The sequence below is a fragment of the Plecotus auritus genome, assembly GCF_963455305.1.
Source record: "Plecotus auritus genome assembly, chromosome: 4".
Lineage (NCBI taxonomy): Eukaryota > Metazoa > Chordata > Mammalia > Chiroptera > Vespertilionidae > Plecotus > Plecotus auritus.
This window is the reverse complement of record NC_137775.1, coordinates 144,005,040-144,031,594: the sequence shown is the minus strand read 5'-3', so window position 1 is coordinate 144,031,594 and position 26,555 is coordinate 144,005,040. Positions and strand designations below refer to the sequence as shown.

Below are 26,555 nucleotides of genomic sequence, written 5' to 3'. Positions count from 1 at the left end.
TACCTCAGGGTTGTTGAAAGAAAGTCTGGATTATTATATCGAATTTCTAAGAGAAAGACAAGAATAAGCAGGGAGTTACTCTTAAGCTCACAAATAACACGTTTGCAAAGGTTCAGAGACTTGTTTGCATTTCCCACTCCAATTCCCCCTACAAGTCAAGACTAACATCCGAGGAAGCAAGATACCTAGAGAGCCCCCAGAGTATGATCCAACATCAGTCTTTCAGGTTAAACAGTCTCCTGTTCAAGGGGAAAAAAGCCAAAACACTCCTGATGGGCTCATCAACTGCTCTCCAAGAGGCAAAGAAAGCTGGGTAAGAACGGAGCTGTGTGCTGAGACGCGTCACTGCCTTTGCAGTGTGCTCAACACCAAACCATTCATTTGTGCTTTGTAGGCATTTCTGTCTCTCTCAGTCTCCACATGACACTCTGACAGTAAGAGAAATGTGAGCAGGTGCACCTATTAAATATGTAAAATACACATCTTCTCTTCCATTCACTTAGAAGATGTATTTCTAAGGAGTGTAGAAAGTCACCTACTATAAAGACAGATAGGTAGGGGTACAGATCTCATATGAATTTTCCTTAAGCACTTAAGAATGCAAGTGGGCTCAGGACATCAGCTTTCCACAGAAAATAAATGCAAGCAATTAAAAATTCAGTTTCTTTTCTTTAAGACACTTCCTCCAGTTTTGCTAATTAGCCACTAATAGTTTTGTCATCTGAGCTGGAAGACATAAGGAAGAATACCAGTGGAATGTTTTCAATCACAGCACTGGCATGGAGGAATGAATCATATTTTCCAGGAGGAATGACTGCTTGGGAGCAGTTGGGGGCAGAAGTAAAGCAGCCTTCACACAACTATAAAACTGTAAAAGAGACTTGAAATTTTAGGAAAGGGGGCATCTTTCTTCCCCCATGAACAAAACCAGCAGGGAACCTAGAGGACATGACTAGTGAATCCAAGAAACTCCCCACAAAGACCCCTGCAGGGACTTTTAGAAAACTCACCTCTTCACAGTAAGACTAAGACAGAAGACAATGGAACACATGTTTCCTGTAACAGGGAGGAGAATAAAACTTAAGTGTCACCCAGGATAAAGGAATGCTTTAACTATTATGTCACCTGCCTCACAAGTTTATAGAAGAATAAATGCATGGCAGTAAGTGAAAGCAGAGGACGATGGTGATTTGAAATATCTAGCTACAGATGGAACAGAAGCAGAATACAACTGCTAAGAAATCCCTGGGAAGGAGATGGGGTTCCTTATCCTGACTCCAATACAAGCAGGTCAGGTCCCACAAATCCGCCCCACCCCCCTCCACCCCCATGCTCTCCCCAATTATCAAGCGCCAGTGATCCTGCAGCCGTGAGCCTGTCAGCACCACACCATGTCTGAGCCATGCAGCCTGAACGTCTACTTTCTGGCCTTGATATACAGCCCATCCACAGCTCCCTTCATGAGAGAATAACCCCCAATGCCCCCACGAGGATTTTATTCCAAACATATGTTGCAAATGTTTGAAGTACCCACTATCCCTGGGTTTTCTTTTCCTTTTTTTTAAGTCAAACCCACAAAACCTAAAATACTTTGAATCTTACCTAAGTGCATTTTGTGAAGATGCAACTTTGCATGCCCAAGTATAATAAAGTCTTGTGCAATAAAAATTTTACAGATGTCTTTCTGAGGGGAAAAAATTATGTTCCTTTTTCCGGTCTTACAGGAAGCCTGCCCACACATTAGAAATACAAAGTTAGTATATATAGAAGCACAAATTAGGCATCTTGGGAAGTTTGCATTTTCCAACCACAGAGAAATGAAGGAATTACTGTGAATGGTCAGATACCCAGCGACACTGTGTTAGAAGTCTTTTCTCTCCCACAGCATTGGTGGAGCTGGCTCAGGACTCAAAAGAAAAGGGAATGGCCCCAAAAGGTGTTTCTGAACCTTGAGCTGCTGAAGGTCTGCAATGAACCTGTGTTACTGACAGTGCTGCAGGGCTGAGGCAAGGTAAAGAAACGTGATCAAACTTTGATGTCTCGTGTTATTTGAATTTAATTTAATTAATTTTTTTAAATCCTCACCCGAGGATAAGTTCTCATTGATTTTTAGAGAGAGAGGAAGGGAGAGAGAGAAAGGGGAAAGAGAAACATCAATCAGTTGCCTCCAGTATGCACCCCAACCAGGGATCAAACCCGCAACCTAGGTATGTGCCCTGACGGGGAATTGAACCTGCAACCTTTTGGTGTGCAAGATGACACTCTAACCAACTGAGCCACCTGGCCAGGGCTTACATCTCATTTTTAAAAGATGGTACTTTTCTCATACACTAAAAGTTTCTTAGAAGATGTGATGTGATATATCAATTTCAGCAGCATCATATTAGTTATTAGCTTTACTTGGATAATTCAGTCTAGATAAAATCTAACAGCTTTTATTATAAAGTACCTAAAATATACTCTTTATACTAGTAGAAGATTAAATAAGCCAACAAGGGTCTAGAAAAAGTAAAGTCATATCGTATCTCACTCTTTGAGACTTAGTTTAGGACATCTTTAAATTGTTTACTATAAATAAATAATATTGTTCCTTTCGTTTTCCACATGTATTAAGTTTGTTACATAAAACACTTTCTGTCGATAACACGTTAAAACTTCTCAAATGCATTTAAAAGCTTTAAAACTTCTTTACTTAAAAAAAAATAGGGAAAAAATTATAATCAATCTACTCAAGTTGCATGAGGAATGGTTATGTTCAGAAGGCCACAGAGCAGAGTTTCAGGCCATGCCAACCCTTTTCCTAAATTTATAAACCAACCACTCCATCTCTAATCTGTGTTCACAGGAGACACTGACCTCAGGGAGGCAGGTGAACAGGTCTGGCAGGGAAAAGCCAGTCTACCCGGAACCAAACACAACTGCAGCACCAACAAAAATAACTTGGTTTGGAGAATGAACTCATCATGTACAGATGAAGAGGATGATGGTGGAACAAAAGGAAGAGGGAGGAAATAGGAATAGGCGGAGGAGGAGGAGGAGAAGGAGTCACCACAGGGCAACTACCATAATACTTTTGAGGCACCATGAGCTAGCGATTTTATTAAATACTTTATTTGCACTGGCTCACGTAATTCTCAAGAGAACACCATGGGGCAGGCAATCACATATCAACAGTTAGGAAATGATTCCTAGAGAGGTCAGCACACTTGGCCAAGGTCACACAGCCAATAATGGCAAAGCTGGAACTTAAACTCAAATCCCCTGAGTGCTCAGCCAATCTGTGTAATCTCTAGGACTCCCTGTCCATATTATAGATACAATGATACCATTTATTTATGACCAATTTAGGGAGTACATTGCAGTGGTGGGTCAAAATAGCAAGTGCTTATAAGTTATCATGTAATTTTAATAGTGATTTGAACAATACTGTGGGAAAAGCTAAAGAATAACCAACCTATTGATGCTATGCCCTCTAAACAGAGGGACAATGAGCGGTTCCAAGCCCACTACGAGCTCCCCAGTGCCCAATTCTAGTTAATATTTCCCTGGGGGCTTGGGAGGTGGGGTGCACACACAGACCACAGAGAAGTGAGGAGAGTCCCTGGTATGCAGAGTTCCTGGACCCTCAAATGACGGGGAGAGGATTCAATGGGCAAACTGTTAGAACAAATGGATCAAGAGCAAGCTGCAAGGTGAATGGCACAGAGAAAGTTAACGGTCATCTCCCTACTTCTGTCAACCAAAAAAGAAGTTCTCTCAGCTGCCCTGACCAATTAATACCTCACTAATTAGAGGGCATCTGGAACAGAAAACAAAGCAGCAAATGTATATGATGGGAAAAGTTTTGTTCACACATAAGGATGAAAACAATGCAAGGAGCTTATGGCTAACAATCCAGACTTAACAATTATAATCTAGTGCACTATCGGAGAAAATTAATATAAGTAGAAAGTATGTAGAGTCCCTCACATTTCCTGCATGGATGATCTTTAATAGATACCCCTAAAAAAACCCCAATGTATAAAGCAGGAATGTGCTCAGATAAAAACCCTAACAACACCATTTTAAACTGTTATTTCTGAAATAAACTGAAACGAAATAACCCTTTAATGAAGGAAGGACGGGATCACGCACACCACCCCTCCTGACTCCCAAAGCTGTGAACATAAAAACCGCAGCCATAGGCTTGGCAGGCACTTTTTAAACTGAGAAGTTGTGGACTTCCTAAGAATCCATAAAACCTTTTCTTCCACACTTCTGACCACTTTTTTAAAAATCCTCTCTCCATTAAAAAAAATAATAATAATGTATCTCCCATCTTTACCAACAATATTGGGGGAGGGCAGTTGCTGAAACTTCAGGTTGTGCGAGGCCCTTTGATCTGCACCCTGATGAGGGACCGTCCCCCTCTGCTGCAAGTCAACTAATGAAGGGATGGAATTAGCTTTTATCCTGGGCACTTTCTTGAGCAAGAAAATATGCACTAATCAGCTGTCCTCAATAATCAGTCATCTGGCTAATGACCTTTTGCCTTAAAACACTAAAATTTCTGAATGATGTGGAAAAGGGGAAACAAGAACCAGTCCCCCACTCCGGAGCTCAATGGATCATCTGGAACTGGAGCCGGGAAGGTTAAATGGCAAGCCTGTATCCTGGCAAGGTGATAAATCTGTAATCAAGAGCTGCAAGCTTTGGCACCTCAATACTAACTTCATTACTCCCCAACCAAATTATATTTCTTAACTAGAAACAGGCCAGAAATAAACTCAGCACAGTATTTTCCTTCATAGTGTCTGCCTTTGGAGAAAACCATTGTATATCTGTGTTCAGAGTCCACTTTATTAGTGCTGAAAAAGGGAACTGCCGATGTTTCTGGTAGACCGGTCAGTGAAGAAAGTAGAGCATGTACAAAAATATTCTATGTTAAGGAAATCTGCACTGATTTGTTGAAAGATGTTGGTTCCTCCTCAACAATTAAGCAAAAATTCACTGAAAACGGGAATTGCTGCTGTTAAAGATTTCAGCTAATGCAGCCCAGGGAGTTAATAACTCCCCCAGCAACCAATTTTCCTCCTGCAAAGTCTAGGAGACTTTGGGGAAAGAAAATTGGGTGCCAGTTCCCAGGAAAGGTCCCTGTGAGTGAGCCACAGGTGGACACCTTCCAAAAGGCCACCCCACTGACGTCTGAAGTTACTCAGGGATATAAGGAAATGACTCTCCCTAAAAAAAGAATGGAAAGGATATGGGAGAAGAAAAGTGGGCAGTTAATTAAACATTTGTATAAATCAATGTTAAGCCAAATAATTCATAAAGCGCATGTGCATGCACACACACAGAGCTGCCCATGGCTCTGGACCACATGCCATGAGGCAGGACCAACTTACGGTAGTGAGGTTCCATGTAACCGTTCCTGGGGTCCATGGCGAACACAGCCCCGCGGTACGGGATGGAGGGCTCAGCCAGGTGGGGCAGGGACCCATGGATCTCCTTCTTGATCAGCGAGCCCCTCTCGTCACTAGATGTGGCAGGCTCCTCGCTGATCTTGCCAAGCCCCTGGACACTCTGTGGCTGCATGGTGACTGCGTTTCTTCTCTCTCTGTGATAGGTCTGTCCAGGACTTTCATCCTCTAAAGAAAGAAGGAACACAAAAGCTCTGTGACCATTTTAAGGAGCAATTCAACAACAGTCATCCCTTAGGTCTTCCTCCAAAAAAGAAGCCCATTTCTCATTCTGGCAACTTTGAAAAGCTACACCATGATGGGATGTTCTTCAGACAAAACTGCTTGTGAATGAGGGTCCAAAATACAAATGGAAGAATGAAGGGGAGCCAGAAAGGAGCCAATTAAATTGAGATATAGGGAGAGTCAGCAAATTATCACCACAGGCTCACAGCTGAATCTGCCAGTGAGGCTCTTCCTTGGGGACTTGCCAATGCCCCTGCAAGTCCCACTGGAGCTGGACATTTTGCCAGCCTAGGGCTGCGGGCGGGCAGCGAGTTTGACATGCTTGGTGTACAGCTTCCCCTCATCTGTCTGGAAGCCAGGCCTCTGGGGTAACAGGGGCTTGGATGCCCACTGAGGCTCTGGGTAATCCTGGGGTCAAAGAGCCTCTGTACCTCAGAGGATGACCTGTTAGAAAGTGATCCAGACATTCTCGTGTTTTAGTTTTTAAGTCAGATTTGTAACCCAATGAGAGATTTAATAGAGCCAGAAATGGTGCAGAAAATCCAGTGGTTACAAAGGATAAAGGTGCCGATCCTGGAAACCTCCAGGACCCCTTGCATGACACATCTGACCATAGAACAGAGCTGATAACTAGAAGGAAAAAGGAATGAAGGTGAAAGTTCAAGGGTGAGATGGCTCTAGTGGTGAAGGAGGCGCCCCTTCTGCTGATAGGTACATACTCTGGTGGGGTCCAGACATTGCTTTAAACATGAAAAAACAGCCCAATGAGATTCCCAGCTCCCTAATACTTCTGGTTTCCTTTGACCTGTAAGAACTTTCTATCTATCCAGTATGGTTCTCTACAAATGTGATTGGATGACCTTTCCATAACAGCAGATCAAAGAAACAAGGCATAAAACGAAACCAAACTGGCAATCTGAACCCACAACAAGTGAACCAATTCATCTGTTAGAACCATACACACACTCTGAAACCACATACGCCAAACAGGCTCTGCATTTAACCACCAGACTGTGCTCTGACAGGCAAGTGCTCATGGAAGCCAAGTTGTTCAGGTGCTGCTTCGGCACCTAATCTGAAAACTCCTGATCTGAAAAAAAAAAAGGAAAAAGAAAAAAAAGAAAAAGAAGAAGAAAGAAACTCTATTTGAAAAACAACAACAAAAAGAAACTATATTTGAATATAAATAATAACAAATTTTACATGGACAGATTTTGAACATATCCCAATATATAAACTTACCTTCAAAGTATTTCATAAAGCAAATATGTCTAGGTGAGAGACCCTAAAAACCAGCAATAGTGTGCTTTAGCAGTCTAGTTGTTGTTCATACAAATTCGGAAGGAAACATAGCTAGCTATAAACACAGACCAGCATGATAATACAAACTAAAGTAACGACTACTGTTTTGTGTTGAGTAAGGACTTAAACTGCCTAAAGCCAGTACTCTTTCTGCCTATGTCCAGGACTTTAAGAAATAAGCAATGCATTATTTTCAGTATAGCAAATAACTTGCAAAACAGTATAAACCATGAGGTACACTTTAGTTGTCAATGAATTTGCTGACTACGACAGGGTAACTGTGAAACATTATTGTGTGCAGATCCTTACCCCAAACCTTATAATTATGGGATAAATAAAGAGTTTAATCTATCAAATAACTACTAAAAAAAATAGATGTAATACCACATTTCCACACATTGATCTTTACAAAAGCAATTCAAACCATGCTTTTGCTGATTTAAAAACAAACTACAAAAAAAAAAATCCTACATTTTTATTTTCCTTCTGATTAATACTATCCACCCTTGTACTTTGTTAGCAGTAAAATTGCAAACTATAGAATAAGGGCTCGCAGTCATGTAAAAGCAAAAGGGTGTCAAAAACACTAAAACTCTCTGTCAGTTTTATAAAATTTTCTGTAACTTACAAATGGCTAAAGTCATATTTTCCACTAATTTCTGCCTGTATAAACCCTTTATTTCAAATTTCAACCTGAACTTGTAACACTGAGGTGCAAACGCTATAGAATGGACCTTCATTTGGAAAGCTAGAAAGCCCTTACCAAGAGGGGCTGAAACTCCTAATTAGCATTCTCTGGGAAAGATGAATAACCAAGCCCTATTAATCTCTTCCAGGTTTAAAACAGGATTCCCTTGACTTACTCTTCCTAGAAGAAATGAACTCTTCTTCTCTTAAAACTGTACCGCTAAATTGAGGGAGTTTCTTTTAGAAACCATGCCTTTATAATGAGGATTTGAATCCAACTTCATGAATAACTGAAAATTTGGTATAGTCTGTTTAGAGTCCTCCCACCTCCCCCCAGCCTCTTGGGAGAAGGAAGTTGCGGGGGAGAGAAAATAAGGGTGTCTTTTTAGCTAAATGGTCCTCTTTTCACAAGTACTTAACTTTATAAAAATGAATTATTTTCTTAATGAGAGTTAAGCCAACATGTGTGGATATTAAGTTATAAAAAGAAATAAGCAAAGTTCAAATATTTAATACAGAAGAAAATTAACTAATTCCCTTAAGTTAAAAAAAATCAGGCAAGAATTTTTTTAATGTGGAAACTTTCATTAGACTTACTTTTACAGTAACAGTTAAGGCTACCACATTTTTACCTGCCCTCCATCTCCAAAACAGTCCAGTAGACAACTATTTCATGAAGTTTACCTCGTGCACTGAGTTGCTTCTGACGGGTATTCAGATGAAAACTTGACAGTGCACACGCTCCAGAATACAAACAGCGACGGGACTTAAAAGCACACTCTCCACAGTGAAAGGGAAGCCTTCCAAGCAATATTCCTGCCTACTCTTATAAATTTAGCAACCACTTCAGCAAGCCAAAAGACCAAAGCTGTCTAATCTTGTTCAGTTGAACCGAGTTGTTCAATAAAGTTTGAGAGTCAGTGCAGACAGCTACACCAGGCCAAATTATTGACAGAAACATACTGTCCACCATGGCAACAAGCAGAAGTCGGCTGCAGAAATGTAAGCAAACAGCCCACTGCTCCAGGAGCATCTGCCAATGGACTTTAACGGCCAAATATAAGGCGGCTGTTGGGTTTCTCCGTGTTAAACTGTTGCATGCTCAGGGGTCACACCAAAGCATGCAGTTTGGGGGAAAAAATTATTTCAAATACCGTCACCATAATCCCAACCTTTTACCTCCTTCTTTCTGTATACTCTTGCTTAAGTGGAAGTTAACGGATTCCTGCCCCAAATGGAGAGCTGCCCAAACATCACATTTAAAAACTGCCCCAGATTTTCCAAACTCATCCAAAGGCAACTACTGACATCGAGCCAGACACTCTGGGCCGTAAACTCTGAGAACTCAGAAGTTGCTTCATTGCAAACACTGCTTAGACTGTTTACAAGAAAGATTAAGAAGAAAGTAATCCTGCTGCGTGAAGCGGGACTAGAACACACACTCCTCCCATGCATGGCTCACCAACTTCTGATGATTTCTCACTGACCCAGGAAACAAGTGTATATTCGCCTAAGACCTGAGATGAAAGTATCGAAGGACCCTTCCAACATAAAAATAAAAACCCTGCTCCGCATCACTAACTAGGAACACCTCCTGTCACCCTAACAAAATCAGCTGGTTAGGAAGGAGCTCACGGTACAAGTGTTCACCTTTTTTAAAATTAACATGCGTTTTAAGCTGTTCCCTTAAATCCATTTTAACACCGTTCCTCCTGTCTTTCCCCAAGATGCAGAAGACAGAGTGTAAGAGAAGAGACAATACTTACAACTCAGGCCCCAGGCTCTGGCTAGCTACTTTCTGCAAACTTCTCTTGGTGGGCTTTCTCTGACTGTGCAGACCCTCTAAGGAACATTCTGGTGTCTCCCTGCCTCCCTCTCCCACTCCCTGGCAGTGCTTCTCCCATTAGAGGAATTAAAAGTGGTTGGAGCCATGCTAAATTTAACAAGCTCATTAGTATTCTTTCGGAGTGCTTCTGAGTGAACTCTCTCTATTCAAGCCGATCTCTCCAGGAGAAGGGTCAGGCGGCTAATCATTAAATCAAACTAATGTCACCCTATCACAATCAGCCCGAGAGAAGGAGGGTTTATTATTTCAGTTTATGCTAAATAAACGGTTTTACAAATGGTCCCCAAGCAAGGTCAACAACAGCTTCAATTACAAGACAAACTTAACAAGAGTTGCTATAAACCAAGTACTCAGTATTGACTTAAGAACAGGCTCAACTCCACATATTGCCACTAGCCGAGTATTACAGGAATGCATATTGTAAAATAAAGGAAGGGGGGGGGCTTCTTTCTTTGCCAGAATTTGCGACTGCACAGAGACTCCTCATTCACCTCTCTCCTACCAGCTAACCGCTCAGCTCAATTCACCCCACACAAAGGCTGGAGCCCAGACCTCAATGGACCGAGTGAAACATGTTCAAAACTAGGCTCTCTATTGTGACTGAATTTCTTAACATCTTTTCAAAAAGCGGAGAATGCCTTGAGGCTAAAGGAAGAAACAGGCTAATGGTGAATTGGGAATTCTGAGCAAATTTCAGAGCCCTTTCCTCCTAGCTTTTGAGGTTGAAAGCAAGCTCTTTCCTTTCAAGTTTCAAAGTCCTTTTTCCTCCCGCAGTGTCACAGAAGGATTTGAAAAGAAGGTAATTGTGCTCGCAGTCTCCCTGATCAGAGCTTACGTCCTATTTCTGGTATTTCGGAATACTTCTTGCAATAATAGTGCATATAGCTCAATCCCTTAACCGGCCTGCACTCTGCAATTGCTCATTAAATGAACAATTGCGGGTATAAAATGCCTTTTATGTTCAAGGTCTGGATATAAGATAAGCATTCTAGGACTCTAAATTTGGTTTACTAAGGAAACTCTCCATCATTAAATTACAAAACTGAAGTCAGAATATCAGGCTTTCCCAGAAAAGTGGCACTCAGATTTCGGTGAGCCAAAATGAAGGGAGAATGGGGGTGGGGTGAAGGCAACAAAATGTTAAGAGTGGTGGGGGTATGGGGTGGGGGGGAGGGAGGGCCTGGATACTCAGATTTCTAGCCGAATGGAATTCTAAGGAGAAAATAATATTTCCATGTTTAGGAAGGTCAGAGTTTGTGAAACCTAATCATTTCCAAACTGAATGATATAAAGTCATCTTCTAATACATTAAAGCAGGGGTCTGAGACTATCAATATGCAGAGGACTATTCATGACCCCTCACCAGCAAGCATCACACACACACACCCTTAAAAATAGAAACAATCCTTTACCAATATGGAAAGTTTTATCATTTATTATCATCTCACTTCCTCACAACCCAAGGCTGTGGAGGGCAAGGTGTTAGGTCCAATTTCCAGATCAGAAACGAGTAACCACTTCCAGGCAAGTAGGTGATGCAAGAAGAATGCCACCCATGCCTTACTGAAGCCACACAGCCCTGTTAACAGGGCCGGAGGTCTGTTCCTGGGCGGGTTTGGGGATGGCACCTGAGGTAGTCTGCATTCCCAGCCTCCACCACCACCGCTACCACCCATAAAACAAGAATAACTACACATTTATGCACAGACATTTTCAAAATTCCAATCCTCTCCCATTAAGTTTTGGTCAACATACGTCCACTCCTGGAAAGCACCCAGTACAAACGATAAATCTGTGGTGAGACATCCAACCTCAGGATCTCAATACCATAGAGCATCCTATCCTCAGGGACATGAAGACACACATTTGCCTTACACAGGGCTGCACCCCGGCCCCACAGCAAACTGAGGCTCAGCCAATGGCTGTTGAGTGTTACTGCAGTTCTTAAGGTTACCCCACAAGCCTGAAGCCCCACCTTCCTGTTCAGAGCAAGAAATGGAGGGTCTTTTTCTGCTTCCTTCCCAGAAAACTGCCTCGCTGTGCTTGCAAAGAGCATTCTTTCATTTTTTTTTTCCTATTATTCATTTGTTGCATCTTGCCAGCTTTTATTTCTTTGGTATTTTACATTTTGATGTTCTTTGAAGAAAAAAACAACACCGTGGAATCCAAGTTCTCACCTCCCTGATTCAGAATTCTCATAACTTTGACCAAAGAGGGACCAGAAGTGAAAAAAAAAGAAGATACTTAGAATATTCCTACATATTGTAGAACTGTGCTAGGGAGGGGGAATAAAGTTCCTGTGGTTTTTAGAAGAAGACTCTTGCCTCTTCCCATGTGACTGCAGTTATGCCTAAACCAGGGGCTGTTCAAGGAAGGCTAGAGCTTGGCTTCCACAGGGAGACAGGGAACAATGCTTCCTCTAAGAACATTTCCAATGCCTTGGCGTGAGACATGGCCCTTCTGAAGCTACAAATACTTCTCCCATTGACAATGACTGATGACAGAGGGCGTGGTCCCGATGGATGAGAAAGAAGCATTCTGCTTTGTCTGCAACCTTTACACCACACTGAGGAGCCTACAACACGAGAGGGCTGCAGCAGGACCTGAAGCTCTGGAGAAATTCAAGTGGAAACCCTCATTCAAAGACGACAGAGGAGCGCTCTCTTCCTACTTTCATCCACCTGGAGGTCCGGAGGTAAAAGGACAGAAAAAATGCCCTTCATCAGTCTTAAGAGAATCTTAGTTATGTTAACATTTCTAGAGCTCTTTGGCCAAAGAATCAGATATAGTCTAGACCCGTGGTCGGCAAACCGCGGCTCGCGAGCCACATGCGGCTCTTTGGCCCCTTGAGTGTGGCTCTTCCACAAAATACCACAGCCTGGGCGAGTCTATTTTGAAGAAGTGGCGTTAGAAGAAGTTTAAGTTTAAAAAATTTGGCTCTCAAAAGAAATTTCAATCGTTGTACTGTTGATACTTGGCTCTGTTGACTAATGAGTTTGCCGACCACTGGTCTAGACTAACTCCCCACTGGCCCTTCACCGGAAAGTATTTGCTCCAAAGTTCAGGTTAGCGCTCAACCCAAGGCTGATTTCTCAGCTCACTCCCCACTACTCAGTTTACAGAGCTCCATTCAACTTCAAAAGGGGTTCCCTGGGACCAGAAGAGAGTAGGCAGAGAAAGCAAGATGAGAATTTAGATAAACTAAAATGCAAAACCCAAAATGGCTGTGACCCCAGGGACTGCAGCAGAGGGCTGTGACGGTATGCCGAGCAAGCAGCCTCCTGCCTTTTTAAAAAGATAATACCGTGAGGGCTCTGCTCTTGCCCATCTGGAAAATCAGGAACTGATAACACTATCTGCTTGTCTGCAGCCTCACCAGGCATGCCCTGTGGCCTGTAGGGTTTTCATTTACTTTCCTTGTGCCTCTGAACCCTCACAAATCAGAGCTCTACAACCCTGCTCCCATCTGTACCCCCACCTCTGAGAGGATGCTTCTGGGCATTGATGACATGGACAGCAAAGAGTTACTGTGGCTTGGTCAAACATTCCCCTACACATTAGGGCATTTAAGTCCAAGAACAAACCCAACCATACTAACCATCTTTCAAAATCCCAGACAGAAAGCACTAGCTAATCCCACCTGTACTTGGAGGCGGGGGGAAGCGGGGGGGGGGGGGGGGGAACAGGACCCTGAGGGTCCCTGAGGGTTTCCCTATAAAAGAGAGGAGGAGATAGTCCCTATTTTTCCATGGGCTTAGAAAGACCCTTCCTTGAACTAAGAATTCTAAAAAATGTCATGGAGCTTTTCTATTAGCCTGCTATTAGTTACTAGTCACTGCTTACACAGAGTGAGTTAATTAGTGACATCAAAGGCAGTACAATAAATTCTCAGGAGGGCAAATTTTTTCCCTTCTGCCTAATAGTGCATTTATGCCTATCTGTGAATGACAGCCTCATGAACATTTAGGTATTTGAGATTTCTTTGAGAACTTAATTTTAGTCTTTTGTAAGCAAAGAATGAAGAGTCTCTCTTCCTTACTTTGCACATACAGACCTGAGCAGTTAAGATTCCACAATGAGACCTACAGCCAACAGTTTAACAGAAACAGTGAAATGTCCTTTCACAAGGCCAGTGTCCAGGGTGCTGCAGCCTGCTGCATCCTCAGATGAGACCCACCTGGAGATCTACCCGAGCCCAGGGTCAGAGGGAGGAAGGAAAGAGCCTACCCTTTCTTTCTTTAAAGATACGCAGGAATAAATCTCGGTAATAGCTTCTGCTGGCATCACTTTCAAAAAAAGGTGGTCCCTACATTCACACCCCGCCCCTCACAACATCAATGTCCAATTTCCTAGCCTTTCTGCCATTTTTTGAATTGCAGGAGGGAACACAAACTTAACTGGCTTCAGCTGGTGAGTTCATGTTGCATGGTTTTTGTTTTTAGAAGATTAGGTAATGAGGAAGCCCAAGCATACAGCGGTGTGTGTTTAGTTGGTGTTTTTTTTTAAGTTTTAAAGATTATGCTTATTCCATTACAGAAATCAGACCCTCTTGGAGAGTACATTTAAATATCAGGAGAATATCCTCACTGTACCTAATGAGCTGGGGCTCTGCCCACACTGTGACAGGATTAGAGATGGTGAGCGGGGCTCACATCTGCTGACTCGGCTCTGAGCAAGGCCGGGTGCTGCCTGGTCAGGTTTCTACAACAGAGGATCCCTCTAGCCCACCCACTTTCACCTATGAAACGTGCATTTGAGAAACCCATACCACCACACATTTCGATTCTTCACAGTTTTATACAGGTAAGGCATGAGATTGCTTTCTTCTAGTTACAGTGGCAAAAGTCTGCAACTTTGTAGACTGCTTGCACAAAACGGCTCCGATACTGTCTATGAGTGAAGCAGGAAGAGCCACGACGAAACCTAATCTCCCCCAAAAGCCCGTCTTCATGGTCACAGCCAAGACAGGAAGCGCTGGTACTCAGCTGCTCTGCTCTCCTCCTGCCACCTGGGTAGGACAGAAACAGCACCTACCTTCCCCTGCAGGGAGACTGGGAACCAGGACACACCCAGACCTTTCTTTTGCCCTTGTTCCAACTTTCTAGGCACATGTAGGAGAACCTAATGTCCCAACACCAACGGATGTATTTTGATTTTCAAGAAGTCCCAGTAAAAGCAACTGAGGAAACAAAAGTCCAAACTCATCTACCTTTTTAAAATACAAGTGATTTAGACTCAGTCATTTTCCTACCAATCTCTTTTTTCAAAAGCCTGCCAACTCAATCTGTTAACCATATACCAATAAACGACAGCTAACAGCTAACGTTCAGTTACTATGAGGTAGGAAGGACTTCAGACAACATTGTCCTTATGCTCCTTTGCCAGAGGAGAAAACTTTGGCCCAGAGAATCTGGGTCACTCACCCAGCTTACCCTGCTGGTTCTCAGGCAGAGCCTGGAAGCCCAGGCAGTCAGACCCTAAAGCCCACATTTACATATTTGGCTATCAGCCCTTCCTACTCAGTGACAAAAAAATTTAAATAAATTTGAATTTTGGTCAATGCCCTAAAACACAGGTCTGCCAACTTCACAACTACCCAACTCTGCTGCCTTTAGACTGAAAGCAGCCATAGGGTAAGACTTGAACCAAGGAGCATGGCTGCGTTCTAATAAACCTTTCTTTGCAGACACTAAAATTGGAATTTCATTCAATTTTCACGTCACATTTTAAAATGTAAAGAACCGCCCTGGCTGGTTTGGCTCAGTGGATAGAATGTCCGTCTATGGACTGAAGTGTCCCAGGTTCGATTCCGGTCAAGGGCACATGCCGGGGTTGTGGGCTCAATCCCCAGTGGGGGTGTGCAAAAGGCAGCTGATCAATGATTCTCTATCATCATTGATGTTTCTCTCTCTCTCTCTCTCTTTCTCTCTCTCTCTTCCTCCCTCCCTCCCTCCCTCCCTGAAATCAATAAAAATATATTTTTAAAAAATAAAACTAAAAATGTAAATAATCATTCTTAATGGGCTGTACAAAAACCAGTAGCATACTGTAAAATAATAATTGAGTTTTAGAGAGGGTACCAAGATATAGTCACTTGCTTAGACTATCAAAATATTTCCATAATTGGCTAGGTGTATCAAATGATTCCTTCCAGGATAGATCTTAAAGAAAAAAATTAGCAAACATATTAATTTATATTCAAGGATGTTCATCACACTGTTATTTATAATAAGAAAAACAAGTTAGCAAAATAAATGTCTATTATCATATTATATGATGAAATGTCATTAAATATAGTACACTCAAGGATTTCAATGAACATAGGAAAGAACTGGGCTGAGTGCCAAGTACTGTTTGTTCTAAGGCATTACATGCCAATCCTATGAGCTAAGTATGATTGTGATCCTCATTATAAATACAAGAAGTACTTGTCCAAGCAAACACAGCTAGAAATTGGCCGAGCCTGGATTAGAATCCAGAGTCCCCTCACTTACCCACTAGATTACCACACCTCCAAATTTTTTAAGGATCCAAACTGTTGGAGGTTGGGAAGGTGAGAAAAAGAGAAATATGTAATTATTTCTATACAAAATTCCTAAATTTAAAAAAAAGAACTTTAAAGAAATGTACCAAAATAGCATGAAAACATTTCTATATCTTTTTCTTTGTTTCTACATTTCCCAGTCATTTTAGATTGCAGAAATAGCTTATCTAATTTACTTTTATTTTAATGTTATCGTAAGTATGACCTTTACAATGATTCTCTAGAAAAGTCCACATTAAGCACACATAAATTGAAAAATTATCTCACAAATTTATATGTTGAAGTCTTGTTTTAAATTATTACACCACCATAAAGTCTAAGTACCTGGCAGGCTATTTTTACACATATTAGGAATACCTGACATTGATATTGGGCTTTATGGAGATTTCAATATATTTTCTTATTTAAAAATCATATGTTATTTTAACTATTTTGTATCTGTACACAAGTGCCTCCCCCAGGTGAGTACCAAAATTCCCTCACCTCCCTCCCCAAAAAACTTGGTAACTCAGCTTTCACTAATCATCCCTGAATGGTTTAAGAGGGAAACTACATTAGAAAATATCGTGATTACCATGGCTATCGCTCGTATTTATTGAGCATTTACCCAATTAAATGCCAGGCCGTGTGCTCTATGTTCCATGCGTATTAACTAATCCACTCAAATGCTCACAGGCCTATTAAGTATGCAGTATCACCACGGTTCCAGTTATTTAGGTAAATATCCTGAGGCTTAACAAGTTTAAGCAACCAGCTTCAACTCATACTTGATCAGCACCACTTTCTCATCTGTGATAAATGACTAGCAACCCTCGCAAAGTATCTCCTGGATAGAAGCCCGCAGAGCACTGATTTGCTTGTGCTTTTCTATGTGTGAGGATTAGCTTCACTGTTAAAACGACTCTACCTCTCCCTGTAAAGGTTATTGGGAAAGGCTACTGCAAAGCGTATTCAGATGAACCTCACTGTAAACTTTAATCTAGAGTTATGAAACACGGTTAGAAACTTCTCTGAAGTTCTGATTCTGCTTCAGTCGTTGTTATTGCCAAGTTTGGATCTTAGTAACGTTCAGGATCTTGCAGTGTAAATAGCACCTCTCATGCTCAGGCTAAATTATTTTTCACAACTCCTTCTCCAAGCCCTTCCCTTCCACTACCTGTTATATTTTTACTAGTGGCCCGGTGCACGAAATTCGTGCACATTAAAAGGGGATTAATTAGAGGAAATAATTTAATATTGCTATTTGCCCTTTCTCTATAATAGAAGTGTCAGAGATGAAAGAAAATTAGTAAAATGTATATGAAAACCTTCCTCCTGTCAGAGTCTGGGGCACACCATGGGACCCAGAGTCAAGTCCCCGCCCACCCACATGTGCCTCAAAATCGCGTGAGACCCAGACCCGGCCGCCCGCCCCCCTCATTGGGATAGATCCAGACCTGGCTAGTCCCACCCTTGCCAAACCCTGCCGGGCAGGGAACATAGCCTCAGGTCCCCTGGCCCAGAGCCAGGACAGGGGGCGTGGCCTGAGGTCCCCTGGCCTGGCACTGTGGAGGGGGGAGCAGCCTGAGGTCCCCTAGCCCAGCACCAGGACAGGAAGCACACCTTGAGGTCCCCTGTCAAGCCCCTCTAGGTGGGGGGTGCAGCCTGAGATCCCCTGTCAAGCCCCACAGGGGCGGGGAAGGGCGTAGCCTCAGGTCCCTGCTGATTGCTTGTTAAGCTCCTTATGGGAACTTGGCCTCAGTTGTGGGTGCAGCCATCTTTGTGACGGAGTGATGATTAGTTAGCATATTCCCTCTTTATTAGATAGGATAGTGCTTGTAGGTTCTGAATAGCCATTGTGCAAAGGATATTTCACACTATTTTCTGGGGAACTGGGTTGTAGGCTTAGATGCAAGAAGCAGTCTGAGTATTTGGTTTGTGTTCAAATTAACTAGAGTTCCAACAGTTAAAGCCATACATGGTTTATTGAAAGGGACATATGTCCAATAGTTAAAGAAGCATAAAGAGAAAGGGAGAAAACTTGCTCTTGGGAGCAGCTTTGCTTGGATTATTTACCAACAAATAAAAGGCCCGTCAGGATGCCCCAGAAGGTTGCGGCCCTCCCGCAGGCTGGAAAGTAATGCTGAATGAGTCCATAAAATCAGTGTCCCACTCAGCAGCAACCTTCGCCCCCACGGTAGATGATTATCAAACTTTAGCAAGTTAAACAAAGTTTTCTCTTTTTTTCAATCAAGAACAAAAACCAGAAAACCAGATTACTTCTTAAAATGCACTATTAGGAATTGTAACTGTTCCTAAAAGTGCCAGATATATTTCTACCCATGCAATATTAAAATAACAAGCGTCTTTCCAATTTCTTTTAATGATGGGGGACGCAATAAAAATACAGCAGTGCTTCATTTCGCCAAAGGAGCTGAAGCAAAAAGAACCAAAATAAATAAATAATAAACTTACATGGGCCACTTACCAAAAATAAAGTCACTTAATTCAAACATTTACAGGAGATGCAGGCAGCATTTTGAAAGCAAAAATTCTCATAATACAAATCTCCACTAAAAATCACTGCCAGGGGCTGAGACAGGGCAGGATGTTACTTTTCAATTTATTTTTTAATGTTTGGGTATTAATGACATCACCTCCATGCCATATAATAAGGCAGCATGGTATAATAAAAAAGGAGTTTGAAAACCTAGGTCCCAGACTTCTCTCGAGCATTTAGTGGGTATATGACCCAGGGTAACTTAAGCTATATCATATTGTCATTTTAGATAGCAGGGGGGTGATAAAACTTGTCCCTCTTATTGACAGAATTTTCTGAGTATTAAATAAAATAGTATTATGAAAAGGATCTTTTTAAAAATATATATTTTTATTGATTTTAGAGAGGAAGGGAGAGGGAGAGAAAGATAGGAACATCAATGATCAGAGAGAATCACTGACTGGCTGCCTTCTGCACACCCCTTACTAGGGATTGAGCCCACCACCCATGCATGTGCCCTGACCAGGAATCAAATGGTGACTTCCTGGTTCACAGGTCAATGATCAACCACTGAACCACGCCAGCCGGGCAGGATCTTTTGATATAAACTCTATATTTATGAATGCCAGGGACTACCACTATTGTCATCTATTTAATAATAACACAAAGCAGGCTAGTGGGGTGCAAGTGTCCTGGACCAGAAGTCGGAAGGCTGAGTTTCCAGGCCTGCTCCTATGGCTAATGTTGATTGAACCTCAGGCAAGTCACAGAATTTCTCTGGGCTGCTGCTTTCTCTTGTAGAAAATGAGACATCAGTCATGTATTCCACTCAAGTTCTCATTGATGTCCTAGAAAAAGATGGGATGCTGAAGAAAAAAGTGCTCTGAATCCTCTAAGGGGACAAATCAACATACACCTTCACCAAGAACCAGGCCAGATAGCTTGGGAGAGAATAATTGCTGTTTCACAACCAGAAAAAGGATCCAAGTGAATGACCTATAATTACAACTGGTCATCTCTTTCACCCACTTCTTTGAGTCATAAACAGCATTTACCAGACAATTATGCCCCCTTGAAATATGCACAGAAAATATTAAACTGGCCTCTACTTGATTTTCTACAATGACTTGAGACACTTGAATCTTCCCAAGAAATCCATTTTAATATTTCTCCATAAGCAATATTTACTATAAAAAAGATTAAGCAAATTCTGTTAGGGTGATTGTTGGCAATCTACAGCCACTGCCTGTTTTTGTACAGCCTATGAGCTAAGAATGGATTTTACATTTTTTTTTAATATATTTTATTGTGTTTTTTTTTTACAGAGAGGAAGGGAGAGAGATAGAGAGAAACATCGATGAGAGAGAAACATCGATCAGCTGCCTCCTGCACACCCCCCACTGGGGATGTGCCCGCAACCAAGGTACATGCCCTTGACCGGAATCGAACCCGGGACCCTTCAGTCCGCAGGCCGACACTCTATCCACTGAGCCAAACCGGTTAGGGTGGATTTTACATTTTTAATGGCCGAAAAGTAACCAAAAGGAGAATATTTCGTGAATTTTAAAAAGTACATGAAATTCAAATTTCAGTGTCCATAAAGTTTTATTGGAACATAGCCAAGTTCATTCACTTTTGTATTGTCTGTGGCTGCTTTCACACTATAAGAGCAGTGTTGAATAGTGACCAAATGGCCCACATAAATCCAAAAATATTTATTAGCTGTAAATATTTACCAAAAAAGGGTTCCATCCCCAACTTACTATCTCAGGACATGCTAAGAACACCCATCAGTAAAACAATAAAGCATACCTGGGAAATACAGACAAAAATTAAGGCAGCACCATTTTCAAAGTATTTAGTATTGATGCTTCTAAACGTTAAGATAACTGTGAGGCAGGTAGTAATATCACTGAACTTTATGGATGAAACAGACTTAGAGAAATGAACTTCCCCAAAGTTTCAAGTCAGTAAGTTGGGGATCAAACCAGTTCCCTGTAACTTGAACCTATCAATTTATACGGTGAAAAGGGGAGAATTTTTGGCTTTTATCGTAACTTAAAGGTAGAAAATGTTTCCTGTTTCCTCTGTGCTAAGCACTAGGGTAAGTAATAAATTTTAAATATAAAATCTGATATACACATGATTAAACGTCTGTCTTCTTATCCAGCTTCGATTGTGTTTGCAGTTGTTTGGGTTGTCTGTTTGTTTAAGAACAGTCACAAAACAAACAAGTACACACTTATGTTCAAAGTGCCACTCTCTCTGGAAGTTGAAGGTGACAAAGGCCATTTCCCACACAGCAGGCTATTCAATGCGCCTTGTTTCAAGTATAAGGGAAAGTGCCCTCTGTTGAGCCAGAAGAATCCCAAAAGATCTGTTTTTGAAAATAGGATGAACCAGACCGGCATGTATTTTTGTTAATAGGGATGCCAGACTAAAGTTTTGAGTCTTTCTGTTCCCACCAAACCAAGAATCTCCTGGCCAAATGTAGTCAGGGTTCCAAGAGAATGTTTCTGCGCCTTGGATGAAAAATTGAGCTCAGAAGGATTAGGGTTGTCTGAGTCAACACAGAGAATGCAAACTGACCCAGGTCTGCCATTCTCTACACTTGGTTCACATCGATGCACCATGTCAAGGTTTCCATGTGTCCTAGCACCAAATCTGACTTTCTGAGAGGAGTAACAGCAAAAAGGTAGCTGCTCTTCCAGGCCTTATAACTGTGATTTCTCTATATGTGAAACTATCTGAGAAGGGAAGGATGGGCCACAGGGTTGGTACAGAAGACGGGGTAGTCAATAGTCAACATTGGAGTAGGCTATTGGGAAGCAAAGGGCTCATCTTCAGATGTTGAATACAGGAGTGTAGACCAGAGAGACAGTCATAGAGTAGGTTTGGATAAGATCCAATTTGGTAAAGTCTTAGGTGAATCTCCTCAAATTCAGATTTTCAATGAGATTGATCATCCCTCACCTAACACCTCAGGGATTCCTTCAACTCAACAACACAATATTAATAACTGAGGGCTTCCATCTGGGGTTTTTTTGTTTGTTTTTTAACTTTTCTTTCTTCTTTAATTCACATCTTGCTGACACAAGTAGAAATTCCTATTTCTTGGCAAGAAATTTAAGTTTACTGCCAAGCCATTCAGATATTAAAATTCTTCCACCCTCACTCATCTCATTGCCCAGTCCAGCTCTAAAGCCCTCAAGAAGAGCTGGAGAAGACAGCAACCCAAACACATAATCCAGGCAATTTTATTATGCTGAACAATTTTATTAATTCTATTGGGTCTCTTTAATCTATTCCTTTAATTTGTAAGGGGCAAAAATCCTAGTATGATCCAGATAGCAAGAGCAATACCGTCTCTTCCTATAAAATGAAAGCATTTCACCATTCATTCAGCAGAATATTAGCAACCATTGAGACTTCACTCTTGGCTCACTCAGAGAGAAGTTGCTGCCTCTTAGCTCTCAAGTAGCCCAGCCTCACAAAGCAGTGAGTGACGGAAGCTCATCCTTATGTGTCTTCCTTCCTGTGCATTATTGGCTCTTGCTTAAGGTCCAGGAGAGACAGAAATAAACACTTTTTTTCTATTTTCAACCTAATTTTCAAATCTACACCACAAACCTGTCTTTTCCTGTCAAATAACAATGGTATTTGCAAATTACAGATCTTCTATCCAAACACTGATTCTTTACAATCATAACCTCTTTCTGCAATATTCAGGCCATAGTCTTCCTGGCTAAGGGCCTCATAAATTACTCAGAATAAAACCAAGACAGGCATTTATCTCTACACACCTGTCTTTCCTTTCATTCTGCTCCTCCTTCCCCCACCCCACCCCACATTAGAGAGTGCTCTTCCAGCCCACCTTGACCATCACACCCCTCCCAATGCCAGAAAAGAATACTCATCCCCATCAGCAATTCACCTGTGCCATGTAGCTGCCCCTCTCTGATTTACCTTTTCTCCAATTAAGCCTTTATTGGACCCAACACCACTTCCATCCAATACAGCAGCTTTCTTCCATATACATCAGAACCACTGAGCAACTTCTCAGATCTCTGACCCGGTATCTCTCCTAACCTTGAGTGGCTTGTACCTGCCTCCTGAAGTTGTCTGTAATGTTTCCAAGAATTGTGTTTGGGCCAATTTAATGGCCTCTACCATTTAAATTTAAATGGCTTCAAATGTGAGTAAACAGTCCTTTGTAAATGTGGTTATTTTTTAATAAATCTATCAAAATAAACTTAACATTCATTGTAGGGTAAAAAAATCAAAGTATGTGTACAAATATAAATTTTAATTTAATAATACAAGCAGAAAAGTAATCAGTTAAACAATCCTGTATATACCCCTGCACTAAACAGATAAGGTTTCAAAGGTGGGGTGTTAATATAGTTGTATACTCCCGTGTTTCAATCCACTGAAGGAATCTAAAAAAAAGGTTTCGTTTTTATGTAATGAAAGTACATTACAGGAGCAGTTTTATTAGGGCAAGAGAAAGAAATAATGAAATGATGAAGGAATTAAAACCTATTCAATAGATTGCAGTCCTTGGCAGGTATAGCAAATCGGTCCAAAAACTTTTAGCTTTAGAGAAATTCCCAAACGTTTTAGTAAAATTCCCATCCTCTGAGGTTGCCCCAGTCCCACCCAATACCACTTCCTTATCCAATGTGAACTGTCTTGTTATGTTCCTATTTGAAGGCTATTAAGAGTTAAAATAATTTGCAAAAGCATCAGGGTTTTCATGGGGGCTAGGAGGATTTTTACTTAATTACTTTTTAATAAATATCTCCCTCAGAAATACATATTCCTGAAGCCAAATTTGTAGCCACTTTTCTACATAAGCGCTGAAAAATGAGAAAACAGAAGTCCTGAGTTAGCTTAATTTCACTAATCAGGTCATGAAGATATAAATTTGCCACACAATTTATCAAGTCATTAAATCAAAATATGATGCTAGTGCATTTGGGGTTCTCCTTCCCCACTTGTGCCATGACTTGGGCCTTAACCTTGTCTCATTGAAAACCAGCTGCTGATGATCTCAAGTCCTGAACTTTTGTGCTCTGCTGGGCTGATATTCCACAGAAAGGAATATCAAAAAAACAAACAAACAAAACAACAGGCCCCTTGCCCTGACCAGTTTGGCTCAGTGGATAGAGTGTCGGCCTGGGGACTGAAGGGTCCCAGGTTCGATTCCAGTCAAGGGCATGTACCTTGGTTGCGGGCACATCACCAGTGGGGTGTGTGCAGGAGGCAGCTGATTAATGTTTCTCTCTCATCTAATGTTTCTAACTCTCTATCCCACCCCCTTCCTCTCTGTAAAAAAATCAATAAAATATATTTTTAAAACAAAACAGGCCCCTTAACAGTGAACCAGTAGATTCTGTAAAGTCACTGAGCATGCCCTAGCTGGTTTGGCTCAGTGGATAGAGCGTCAGCCTGTGGACTGAAGAGTCCCAGGTTCGATTCTGGTCAAGAGCACATGCCAGGGTTGTGGGCTCGATCCCTGTAGGGGGTGTGCAGGAGGCAGCCGATCAATGATTCTCTCTCATCATTGATGTATCTCTCTTTCTCTCCCTCTCCCTTCCTCCTTGAAATCAATAAAAATATATTATATAAAAAAAAAGTCACTGAGCATAGTAACATTCTGAAAAATTCCATCCAAAATGCACAACCCAGTCTGGCAAATAAGCTTCAAACCACAGAGGAAAAAGACAAAACACTGGGAAATAGATACCTTGTGGATGCTAAAATTACATATTTCAAGAATGCAAAAGCAAACTCTTTGCTTAGTACAGAAAACTGAAGCAATGTTGAAAGTTCTGGTGTTCCTCACTCCATTGCCTAAAAATCTCCTAGAAGCACATGTCACTTCTCAGTTCCCCGAAGGCCGGCTGTCTACAAGGCTAACGCCAACTGCTTGTCCTGAATAAAGCCTGAGCAAGAGGAACCACCCTTGGACTCTTCTCTCCCATCCTCTGAGGCTGCCCCAGTCCCACCCAATACCTGCAAGAGCATTTCTCACACATGAATCATGTTAGCTGTGGTATCACTGTGCCTACATACCACTGGCACTAGAGAATTATTCTATGGATGAATAAGTAATTGAACGAAAGGGGTGGGACTTGCAGGTACCGTCTGATAGTGACAGGGCAAGTTTCCTGCCTCTCCTGTTTTCAGTTAGCAGCAGCAGCAGCAGCAGCAACAGCATCTATCTGCTCAGGATCAAGCCCCAGAGGAGAGGATATGGGGGTGTCTCTGGAGAGCCTGGAAATGGGACCCCAAGAAACAAGCTGCCAGAAAGAAAGCACAGCTCCAAAGAGGTGAAGGAGGATGAAGAAAGGACAGAGGAAGTCACTTATGATAGCATTTTGCAACAGGTGGGCTCTGACTCTTTATGCTCCCATTCACTGTTGCCAGACTATCAATTAAGAACACTATCCTCCTGCTGAAACCGGTTTGGCTCAGTGGATAGAGCGTCGGCCTGCGGACTGAAGGGTCCTGGGTTCGATTCTGGTCAAGGGCATGTACCTTGGTTGCGGGCACATCCCCAGTGGGAGGTGTGCAGGAGGCAGCTGATCGATGTTTCTCTCTCATCAATGTTTCTAGCTCTCTATCCCTCTCCCTTCCTCTCTGTAAAATATCAATAAAATATATTTTAAAAAAAAGAACACTATCCTCCTATTCATAAACTTAAGGCTGGTATCCTTTAATGGCAGATAAAATATTAAGGACAATCAAGCAATGAGAATGAGAATAAGCAAACAGATAAAGGGCAAGGAAAATGGACAGGAACTACTACACCACAGCATCAGTGTTTCCTCTGTTCAAATAGGTTAACACTTTTCATGTGTTCAATACTAACCTCATGGAAGTTGCTGTGGAGATTAATATTTAGCCTATTTTTTGAGCAAAGTATAAAGTGATCCACAGTTTACAGAAATACCAATAAAATTGGAAATGTATTAGCAAATATCTGGCCTTCCTTGATACTATGAACTATCAGGTTAGATGTGTTTGGGAAAGTATCAGTGACTTTTAAATAGATGTATACACACTTGATGGATTAAAGAATACAAATGTAAGAATTTAGCCTTTTCCCTACACATATAGGGGAGGGGGACAGAGATTATCAGACAGAAAGAGGTAGGGAGGGAGAGAGGAGATGAAGAGGGAGAGAGAGAAAGAGAAAATAGTAACCCTGGCAATTCTTTAGAGGTAGAGCATTTTTGTGTTGCACAAGATTTTTTTTTTAAATCTCAGCCTTTCATCTTCACTCTGGTGAGGACTGCATTTGCCACAGGCTGATAAGTGAATGGGGTAGAACTTCAAAACTCATATCAACCAAAGAATCTAGAGAGAGGGGGGAAAATTAGACAGAAAGCTGGTAAAAGGCAGCTATCATTTTTTAATGCCTTTTATTTAATTCTACCAAAAGATCATACAGCAGTGTGATCCAGATTTGGTACATCTCTCAACGTCAACTCATGTACACACATGGCCTTAATCCAATTCCTTAGCCCAGTGGTCGGCAAACTCATTAGTCAACAGAGCCAAATATCAACAGTACAACGATTGAAATTTCTTTTGAGAGCCAAATTTTTTAAACTTAAACTTCTTCTAACGCCACTTCTTCAAAATAGACTCTCCCAGGCCGTGGTATTTTGTGGAAGAGCCACACTCAAGGAGCCAAAGAGCCGCATGTGGCTCGCAAGCCACAGTTTGCCGACCACTGCCTTAGCCCAAAGATGCGGTTTTCATTAAACTAGTAAACCTAAGAGTGCTGCTTGTATAACCACTAAGTTAATAAACTCCTCTTAAGACAATCTGAACCTTCAATTTACTAGGATGAATCAAGAACTGATAGAGAAGAAAATATAATGTAAAATACAATTCTTCACATGACAGTGCGGCCTGAATCAGTACTCAAACCCTTAGAGAACTTCATTACGTTCATCCTTACTAAAAGTAAAACCAAGGAAAGACAGATTACAAGCACTG

General features: G+C 41.6%; 1 protein-coding gene across 1 annotated transcript in view; it reads right to left on the bottom strand.

Annotated features, from left to right (window-relative positions):
* GLI3 (GLI family zinc finger 3) overlaps positions 1 to 26,555 on the bottom strand; it is a 267,120-nt gene that overhangs the window by 188,083 nt on the left and 52,482 nt on the right. The window contains exon 2 of the mRNA XM_080665499.1: positions 5,385 to 5,627. Coding sequence (XP_080521625.1) covers positions 5,385 to 5,627 — 243 coding nt within the window. The remainder of the gene's footprint in view (positions 1 to 5,384; positions 5,628 to 26,555) is intronic.